Genomic DNA, 10322 nt, shown 5'->3' with positions numbered 1-10322 from the left:
TTCCTTTATCATTCTGTATAATTTTTTTTTAGTCACAATGTATTAACAAGCAGAGAGAGAGACAGAGACAGAGAGAGAGAGAGAGAGAGAGAGAGAAATTGATTGACTGATTTTTCTACCTTGGACGACTAAAATTTCCTGCTTAGCCAATGGAAAAGGAAGGAACCAAGCTCTGGTAATCTCACTTTCTCCCAACCACAAAGGAGACTGTGAACTATCTAGGACTTAGGGGAATTCCAGCTGTCACCAGGCTGCACTAGCCAAGGCAGAGAAAGCCCAGGGAATCAGAAGGGCATTATCCATCATCAAGGCACTGTTCAGGACCAAGGAGGAGAGAAATGCTAGCATTTAGGTGAAGCAAATAGAAGTGACCACTGCCTGCAGACCTTTGCCCTCCCTGAAGCTCTTCTGGGCTCAACTCCCTTCGTGCCACTTTTGGGGCATCCTGCACAGCCACCCTGTCCTTCTTCCACACAGCTCTACCTTCCTCATTCTGCATGGCTTGCTCCTTCAACAAAGTGGGAGAGATATTTGCCAAGGTTCCAAGACCAAGAACAGTAAGGTCACGATAAAGCCACTAAACTTAAATTACATTCCTCTGGCTCAGCCTTCAGCTGCATAATAACAGAAACCCCAACTCAGTTCTGGATGCTATCTCTTCCCAAGAATACAGGTCATCCAGTTCTTAAGAGCGTGGGCTCTGAAGTCAGACCTAGGTTGGAATCCCAGTTCTGTGACTAATGAGCTGTGTTACAATGGACAGATTTTCTAACCTCTTCTGAGCCTTCATCCTCTGTCTTAAAATAAAGTAATGCTACCAGAGGGCTGAAACTCAGTCCCTGTGCACTAGAAGCACTGAATTGTTAAAACAGCAGAATACTTCCAAAGTGATTGGTAAACAGCCATAGTCTTTGACTCTAAACCACCCTAGCTTTTCCTCTGCCCACCCCACTGATCCAATAACTTAAGTGTTATCTCTTGGCCGAACAGAGAGCTACTAAGACCTTCATCTAGCACTAAGGCCAGCATCTGTTCTAATTGGTAATGCTCATGTCTGAATGGGTTGTTAGATATTTTTACTATCACCCCTGACAGTAATCATCTTTGTCATTAAGAAGATGCAGATAAAGCACTTAACAGAGAGTCTGGTACATAGTGAAGCAACTCAGGCAATGTCAGCTGTTACTGCTTTAAACATCAAACTGAAGAGGACAGAGGCAAGATCAAGATCAGGGTCTCATGGCTGGCATGGTGATTCACGCCTATAATGCCAACATTTTGGGAAGCCGAAGCAGGATGATTGCTTGAGTCCAGGAGTTAGAGACAGCCTAGGCAACATAGCAAGATGTCATCTCTACAAAAAATTTAAAAATGAGCCAAATGTGGTGGCATGCACTTATAGTCCTAGCTATTTGGAAGGATTACCTGAGCCCAGGAGCTCGAGGCTGCAGTGAGCCGTGATTGTACCACTGCACTCCAGCTTAGGTGACAAAGTGTGACACTGACCCAAAAAAATCAGGGTCTCAGAGTTGAGTATTATGAACAGGTAAAGATGGGTTATAACTGGCAGTTCAGGAATAGTCACAGGCCCCCAGGATGATTCATGGAGAAGGGCATGTTCAGGAGAAGCCACACAGTCGCTCCCTTTCAGTTCAAGAGGGGTTCTTGTTTTCAGTACTTCCAGTTCTAAAGTGTACTGCTGGAACCCATATCTTGCTAACCTGAGGCAGACAGGCTGCTCCCAGGAGGCTGGACTTTGCTTTTCCAATGCCTTGGGGAATCTGAAGCAAATATTTCAACCCAAGGTCCCTCCCCTAAAGGACTTGAAGGATCATAAGGAGAGGCAATATTGTGTCCTGGCTAGGAGTGAGGGCTCTGAGACTAGATCGCTGTGATTAAAGTCACAGCTCTATAGCTCTCTCTACTAGCAATGTGAACTTGGGCCAGTTGCTTAACTGCTTTGTGCCTCGATTTCCTCATCTGTTAAGTGGGAGTAGTAATAGTAACTGTCTCATAGAGTTCTTATGAAGAATAAATTAAGTAATACATATATAGCTAGAACAGCACACAGCACAAAGTAAGCCCTCAACATATATTAGCTATTGTTAAGGAACTCAGAACTCTAAGTGGAGCAGTCAGATTCATGCCCACATAAGTCTGACCACAGTGACAGTCTTTATTCACCTTCCTAGCTGAAATTCTTTCTTTTCTCCTCTGGGCCTCCTGTATCAGCTCCCACATTTTACAGACTAGGAGGTCCAGAGTGAGAAAACTCTTCTTGCTCATGGTCACATATGGAACCATTGGCAAAAACGTGACTCCATTTTAGGGTTTCAGATACCACTTCCAGCAACCCATATTGCATTTCCCCACTTCCTTGCCCATCTACTGGGGTCCCCAGGTCCCAGAGCTGAGAAGCTGGCCGGGAAGTGAAAGAGTAAGGTCTTTCAAACACCTGTCTCTTGTGAGTCACCAACCGACGGTGTCAGGGATGCGTCTTCTACCTAAAGCTGTAGGTGCACTGGAGGCCCTGGCTCTCTGCTAAGGCCCCAGAGAGCTGACATAGCCCGCAGCCTGGAGAATGGTAGAGCGAAACCGTTTCAAAAGGGGATGGGACGGTTCCTAAGGAAAAGGGAAGTCCACTCGTTCCTTCCCAGCGAGCCTGGCGGGGCGTTTCTGAGACCAGCCCCAGATTCCCCGCTTCCACGCGGCAGGTCTGACCCATCCCCCATTGCTCCGCCCACCTCTACATTAGCGGCCAGGCCAGAAGGCCCTCCTCTTCACCGCCGCCCAGCAGCATCCGTGCTCCCATTCGACCAATCCCCAGACGCCCCGCCCTCAGGTTTGACAGATCCTTAGAAGTTCCTCCTCCGCACGTGGCCCTGCCGGGGGATATCTGCTCCCCATTCGCCCCTAGTTTGTGGCAAAAGGGTTCCTTCCCACTGCCTTGGGACGGGCACTCTAAGACACCAGTGCAGCCCGGGGGGGGCTGGGCTGGGCTTTGGGGAGACCCCCAAGTGCAAGGAGGAGGTGTTCCCGGGGCCCTGAAACCTTCCAGACCCGCTCAGTGTAAACCGCCTCGGGTTTGTATCAACATCCGAGGCCGGAGACTGGCGGCGGCCGGGGACCGGCTCTGTCTACGGGACGGGAAGACGGGAGGGTGGGGAATGGAGGGATCCATGGGTTAGGCAGAGGAGGTCTTCTAGGGGAGATCACCAGAGGCCTCTCGGGTCTGTGAGAGATAAGATGGGCCTATCCCGGGAGAGACAGGAACGAAGGGCTGTAGACTTTGCTGGAGGGAATCCACGACTAGTATGGGGCTGGATAAGGTTGGGTACTTCGCCATCTACACTGCACTCTGCGCACGCCCACCGCCCTCCTCTAGGCTCCACGGCGTGAGTGGAGTGGTTGTGTATGCAGGGGGCGACGCGAAGGCGTGGACTACTGACCACTCCATCTCCTCCGTCCCCCACCCAGCTGCTCGGCAGCTCCTCTTACCCCCCTCCAATTTGGGGTGGGATATGGGTGGAGGGTCTCATCTTGTGACTCATCCCCTCTTCCGCCCCCACCCCCGCTGGGGCCCAGGAAAGGAAAGCTTCGAGATTCGGCTGTAGTTCTCCCGTTTCCATAGCAACGGTGCGGTTGTTTTTGCGAATTCACTTCTATCGTCGATACTTTTCACCTTAGACTGTGAGCCGGAGTCTGAAGCTCAGAACAGGGGTACAGCCCTCTCCTTTCCAGGCGGCTCCGGGAAGGTCAGCGCGAGCGGGCGGGGCGCGCTCCTTCGACTGGGCCTCACTGGTCACCCATCCCCACCTGAAACTCCGCCTGCCACTCTGCCCCAGGGGAGCCAATAGACGTCCAATCTGCCAGGGATAGGGCGGGGCTTATGCAAATCTATCGCCTCCGAGAGGCACATAGTGATACAAGAGCTGGGAGGCGGCTCCCGCGCGGACCTTGGAGAGCCCAGCCGCCAGCCCGCGAGCCATTCTCGGTCCCCGCTGCCCGCCGCGGCTCGGAGGCATCCAGCGACCCGGCGAGCGGCCTCAGGTAACGCGGGTGGGACCGGGTCCTCGAGGCAATTCCACTGGGTAGAGGCTCTGGCTCCATCCCCTTCCATTCTCCATTCCTACCCTCATCTTCTGTCCCCTGATGCAACTCCCCGGCCCCCAATTCCACCATCAACAGTGGCAACTGGAAGGCCTGTCCCTGGGCAGGGGACCCCCATTTCCGTCCAGACCCCATGGGTGCAGGGAAGGAGACAGAGACGGCTCCTTATTCCCAGCTCAGGTAAGAACAGCCATTGCTCTGACCCCTAACACACACACACACACACACACACACACACACACACACACACACACACCTGGGGGTGCAGTGGTCTGGTGCTAAAGGAGGCCCCGATCACCCTCCCTCCTGTGTGGAGATGGGAAGTCTGCTCAGCTCCATGGTAACCTCCCACCTCCACAGATAGCCCCCACCCACTTCACACCATGGGTCCATGCCCCCAGATACAGCCTCTACCTTCACAGAAAGTCCACTTTTTCCTCCCTGTCCCCATCTCCCATCCCGCAAGCTGAGAGAGCTCACAGCATACCTGAGGGTTTTCCCTCCCTTCCAGTTTTTCTCCTCACAGATACTCTCTCAACAGCTCTCCCCTAGTGCCCCGCAGTGCTAGGCAGAGGCCCCATATTTTGGCCTCTCGTTCTGGCTGGCTGGAGGATGAACCAGGGACACCACCCCCCAGCAGACTCCCCATACCCTATCAGTCACTGCCAAGGCCCTGGCCTCCACATCTCCTCCATCCTTCTCAACCCTCACAGTCAAGCACCAAATCCTCTCAATATCCCTCTTCTACCTCTCAAATATCGAATTCATATGACGATTCACACCCCCTCTCTCATCTTCCTGCTGCTCTGTAGGGAACATGCCAAAACTCCATGTGGACTGTTTCGCTCCTTACCCTAAGGTGGCCTGCCTCTGGAGAATAGAAGGGCTGGACTCAAATCTTGCCTTTGCCTCAATTGCTGTTTGATTTTGGCCAAGTCACTTCCTTCTCTGAGCCTTCTTGAAATGGGGAGAGTGGCAGGAGAGAGGGTGGACTGAGTGAGATAATCTTGAACAGTCTCCCAGCACTGACAGGCGCTGTTTCTTTGGCTGCTTGAGGGAAAACAGGACCATGAGCTAGGAGGACATTTCAGAGAGGAGGCCTGAAGGGCTTCAGTTCTCACTAAAGGGACATTTCTTCTACCTACATCTTGGTACAGACAACCCCCTCCCACACACTTTCCAGGCTCCTTCTATTAGGAGTCACTCCTAGACTACCAGTTGTCCATCCTGGCATAGACAATTCCAAATTGGAGGTGGCCCACAGAGCCCATCTTTTATTTGTCATCCCCTGCCTCACATTGAGAAGGAGAGAGAGAAGACTTAGCCGTCGCTACTGCTGCTGCTTAGGGAAGAGCAAAAGGAGGAGAGGAAAGAGAGAAAATCTCCTGACCAGGGAGCTGTTGTCACCATGGCAACCGCCTCAGCACCGGCTCCTCTGAAGCTGGTTGAGGGTGTGGGATTATTGCCTCCTTCAGTCCCTCCCACTCCTACTGCCTCCTCTCCATTCAAAACCCACAACCCTGAACCCTCTAGAAGAAGCCTCAGAGCACAGAAGGGCAGTGGTTTTGTGTATGGGACAGTGCCAGCTCCTTCACAGCTGGAGGACAGCCCTCAAGAGGTAAGCAGGGCCACAGCTCCAGTACAACATGCCCCCAGCTGGGTTCTGGCCTTGGCTTTGCTGCTGATGGGCTGTAGTTGACCTTGGGTGAACCCTTCCTTTCCCTGGATCTGGGTTCCGTTGTCTCTGAAGTGGGTGTGATAGCAGGAGAACACAGATAAACAAAACAGCCTGACATAGTTGCAAGGAGGAAGAAGGGGGTTCTTTTCCTCTCACAGAATCCACCAAGAGCTATGCATTGAACATCACTGTGTCTTAGGCACTGCCATCAGGCCTCTGCAGGGCTGTTCTGTGCAGGTACAGAGGGCGGGACAGGACCCAGTGTAGGGCAAACTCAGAAGCAACAGGAAAAGCCCTTTTCTCACTGACCAAGCTGCTCGAAAGTGAACTGGGTCATATTGGGAGGGGATAAGCTCCTGGCTATGGAGCAAAAAGATCTTGAAAACTTTTTCTGGCTCAGACAGGGTTTTAATGCAAAGGTCTCTCCCAAGTCAGGCTGTGTCCAGCACCAAGTGAGGGTCAGAAAGTACTGAAGTCTAACACTTGTAGGCCTCCTATCCATTGCCTCACAGGGTCTGCTCACGCCCAAAGTGCTGAGCCCTTTGCTGCGGACTCTCTACTGTCCAGGCTGGAAAAGGCTGATAGTAAGGAAGTGGGCTCCAGACAGGCCCTGAAGGCTGACTATAGCTTATGTCAGCCCAGAAGAGAAAAAAGACTTCTGGGGAGAGAAAAATAGCTAAGCAGATATGTGAGATGAGCTCTGGCTGTGAGAAGCCTGGCTTCAGAGGAGTACGTGGCTGTGAGGAGAACAGTGGGAGGGGAGGCTAGACAGGTGGGCACCTTGAGACCAGATTCCAGAGGATTCTAGAGTTTCAGAGGACCCATGGGCATGACCACCTCTAGCCTATATTGTACCTATGGGGGAAAAAGCCATTCCCTCAGAACAGAGGGATCAAAAACAAGGCGGGTAAGCCCTGTATGTGTGGGCATGGCTTGGCAAGCAGAGCCCCAGATGAATCTCGGCCTCCTCAGCTGTACCCCCTGGCTGTGGATATAGTGAGGGTTCAAGGTAAGAAACAGCAAGACTGATGGCAAGTTGGACCTAGAGAAAAGTAGAAAGGAAAAACCAAAGGAAACTAAGATTATATTTCCCTACCCCACTCCTGGAGGATGAGGGAAAGGAGGAAGGGGAAATGGAGAGAGTGTGACCATTTCAGGTTTAGATTGAGTCTGGTTGTAGAGTTGGTGACTCAATGGTGCTGGTGGGCACCCCTAGGAGTGGAGATCTCCTGGTATTGGAGACTGTGGCCTGGAGCTCAGTGCAGTTGTTTTGGAGCCCATAACTCCAGGTTCCCAAGGATGACATTCTTCCCCCCTCCCTGGTTTCCCTGAGAGTATAGGATTTCCCATCCTCTGAGGGTGGTAGGTAGGGAAGGATTTTTTTTTCTGAGTCGGGGTCTCACTCTGTCGCCCAGGCTGAAGTGCAGTGGTATGATCATAACGATCATATCTCACAGCATCCTCAACCTCCTGGGCTCAGGTAATTCTTCCACCTCAGCATCCCAAGTAGCTGGGACTACAGGCACACATCAACATGCCTGGCTAATTTTTTGATTTTTTTGTAGATGCAAGGTTTCACTATGTTGCTCAGGCTGGTCTTGAACTCCTGGGCTCAAGCAGTCCACCCACCTTGGCCTCCCAAAGTGCTGGAATTACAGGCATGAGCCACTGTACCCGGGAAGGATGCTGATATTCTCATTGTTTCTTGATCTTCTTACATGGGCCCACTGAGGTCAAAAGGAAGATCAGAGCTATGATTTTTTCCAGAAGACAGGTGGGGGTAGAGAAGGTCAGTCCTTTCGAGACCCACCTGGGCAACTTGGCGAGACCTCATCTCTACAATAAATCAAAAATTAGCCGGGCGTGGTAGCGCGCACCTGTAGTTCCAGCTACTTGGAAGGCTGAGATGGAAGGATGGCTGGAGCACAGCAGGTCAAGGCTGCAGTGGCTGGGAGCGGCCACTACACTTCAGTCTGGGTGACAGAGTGAGACTCCAACTCAAAAAAAAAAAAAAGAGAGAGAGAGAAGGTCTGTGCTGAACAAGAGTAGCCATTTGGAGAGGGTGGCTTGGCAGGTGGTATGGATTCAGACTGGTGCTCATCTGAACCCTTCCACTGACCTGCTGCATAACCCTGAACTTTTTCCTATTTCAGTTTTCACTAAAATAAAGGGATGGTCTTAAAGGGCAATGCCAGCTTTGACCTTCTGATAATCTAAGAGCAGTAGAGGGAATGAGAAGCAATGAAGGAGGAGGCATAGTCCTAATGATCTGGGACCAGAAAAAGAGCAGGGACCAAGTAAAACCCCAGGAAAAAGAGAAATGTAGAGAAGGTAGAGCAGGGTAGGGAAGAGAAAAGGGCAGAAGGTGAGAGCCACAGACACACACAGAGAGACGCGTGTGCTCTGACAGATTTGCAGCCTCATACATTGATGTGCTCCCACACACAGACCCAGCCCCTCACGCAGACACATCCTACAGGAGACAGCAGGAAAGGCTTTGCCTTCCCCCATCACACACCTCTGCCTTTGGCTTCTCCAGCTTCCTTCACTGTACCCTAAGTCTTCAAGATCCTTTGGATTTGGAAGAGGGTTGGAGCCTGCCTCCTTCTGCCCATGGATGTTCCAGGGCATCCTTGCCTTTAGCCCCAATATAGCTGTTTTGGAGCCCAAGCCCCAGGTTCCTGAAGATGGCATTCCTCCCCCTCTCTGGCTTTCTCTGAGAGCATAGGATTTCTCATTCTCTAGGGGTGGTAGGTGCGGAAGGATGTTGATACTCTCACTGCTCCTTGATCTTCCTCAGGGCCCACTGGAGGAATCTGATGCCCAGAGATAACCTGTAACTAGTTTGAAGTCTCCCAGCAAATGACAGGTCATGGAACAGATCAACCTCAGATTAAGAATTAATCGCAATAAGAATTAGAGGCCACACTGGCAGGGGATGGGCTGTGGAAGTGGAATTACTTCTGCCAGCCCAAGGTTTTCCTTTTCCAGAATATTTTAAGGACAGGCAACCCTAGGGTGGGGGTCTGACCCTCTTCCAGAGAGACTCTAGGCAGGTCAAAGGCATTCCCCAGGCCATGTCCTGGGAGGCTCTGGAGGGACATTCCTCCCATGGAAGTCAGACAGGAGTGTCCACTCAGCATTTGAGACCTGGCCAGGCTTTCTGGGGAGGGCCTGTACCACTCTCCACTAACACTTCCCCTGGCACAAGCCACTTGGAGGGGCTCGTGTTCCCACTGGGAAATGACTTTTGATCCTCCTCAAACCTGCTTCTCAGCAACAACACTTCTATCCATTAAGCCCCAAATCTGCACCTCTCTCTCAACTCTGTTTCTCTTATCCCCACATCCAGTCCATCACCAAGTCCTGCCCATGCCCCTTCCTAACATCTCTCAGTCTATCCACATCTCTCCACAACCGCTACCCTAGCATCATCATCTCTCACCTGAACTGTGTAGCAAGCCCCTCCCTGCTCTACCTACCCACGCCCACTCCACATTATCGTGCACACTGTGACCAAAGGAAAAATTTAAAAACACATACTTTATCTCTGGGTCTCAGCACCTAGTTCGGGGCCTGGCGTGTTGGAGGCATCTTGTAAGTGTTGTAGAATGGATGCTCTCTTCCTAGCCCTTGCTGTAAAATGCCTAGGAGCTGCTGGTTAAGTCCAAACTCCTTGATGTGGATTGAAGGCCCTTGGTAACCCACCATCTACCCCTTTGACCCAGTTATGATTTACTGAAGGTTGACTCACGTCCGCTTTGTCTCCATCCCTGGCACAGGGCCTAGTGCTCAGTCGGTTTCCATAAATGCTCAGGGAATGAATAGGTTAATGAAAAGCAGAATGTAATCAGGGTCATCAGTGCCACAGACTAGGGTTTCTATTTGTACAGAAGAAGGAAGAGACACTTCCTGCTAGGGTGGCCCAGGAAGGCCTCAAGGAAAAACTTGGGAGAGGGTGCCAGAGGGACACACGAGGAATCTGCCTCGGGTCCTTGGTAGGAGAGGGACCTGTGGAAGAGGGTAGGGTATGAATGCAGAAAGCCCTGAATGGCAAAGAGAAGAGCCAAGGCTTTATTCTATCGACATAAGGAGCCATGGAAGGTGTGAACAGGAGAGGAGAGGATGAACGCTGTGGCAAACTGCAGCTTCAGTGAAGAGAGCTGAAACCTGGAAGGCTGAAGCCCGGGTTGCCAGGAGAGGAAACCTGCTGTGGAATATAGGATGTCCTGAGGGGAAAGGAGGCCCATTATGGGGAATGTCAAGAGGGGAAGGGACCACCCTCCTTCCCCATGTGTGAGAGGGTCCAGGCCTTGCCCTGGACCAAGTCGGAAAGAGCCTCTGTCCCCCAGGCCCCGCCATGGGGAAGACCAACAGCAAGCTGGCCCCCGAGGTGCTGGAGGACCTGGTTCAGAACACGGAGTTCAGCGAGCAGGAGCTGAAGCAGTGGTACAAGGGCTTCCTGAAGGACTGCCCCAGCGGCATCCTCAACCTGGAAGAGTTCCAGCAGCTCTACATCAAGGTGGGCGGGGGC

The 10322-nt window shown here is 51.9% G+C and overlaps 1 protein-coding gene across 3 annotated transcripts in view; it reads left to right on the top strand.

The window, feature by feature from the left end:
• The first annotated feature begins 3895 nt into the window (after positions 1–3895).
• HPCAL4 (hippocalcin like 4) overlaps positions 3896–10322 on the top strand; it is a 12701-nt gene continuing 6274 nt past the window's right edge. Inside the window, exons 1-2 of one of the 3 annotated variants that reach the window (XM_021710564.1) lie at positions 3896–4050; positions 10141–10310. In XM_021710564.1, coding sequence (XP_021566239.1) covers positions 10149–10310 — 162 coding nt within the window. In that variant the 5' untranslated portion in view covers positions 3896–4050; positions 10141–10148. The remainder of the gene's footprint in view (positions 4051–10140; positions 10311–10322) is intronic. The other 2 variants (XM_021710563.1, XM_008054372.2) reach the window with 2 other exon arrangements.

This window comes from Carlito syrichta, unplaced genomic scaffold (assembly GCF_000164805.1).
Source record: "Carlito syrichta isolate Samal-C Ts95f unplaced genomic scaffold, Tarsius_syrichta-2.0.1 Scaffold289848, whole genome shotgun sequence".
Lineage (NCBI taxonomy): Eukaryota > Metazoa > Chordata > Mammalia > Primates > Tarsiidae > Carlito > Carlito syrichta.
This window is presented reverse-complemented; position numbering and strand designations above follow the sequence as displayed.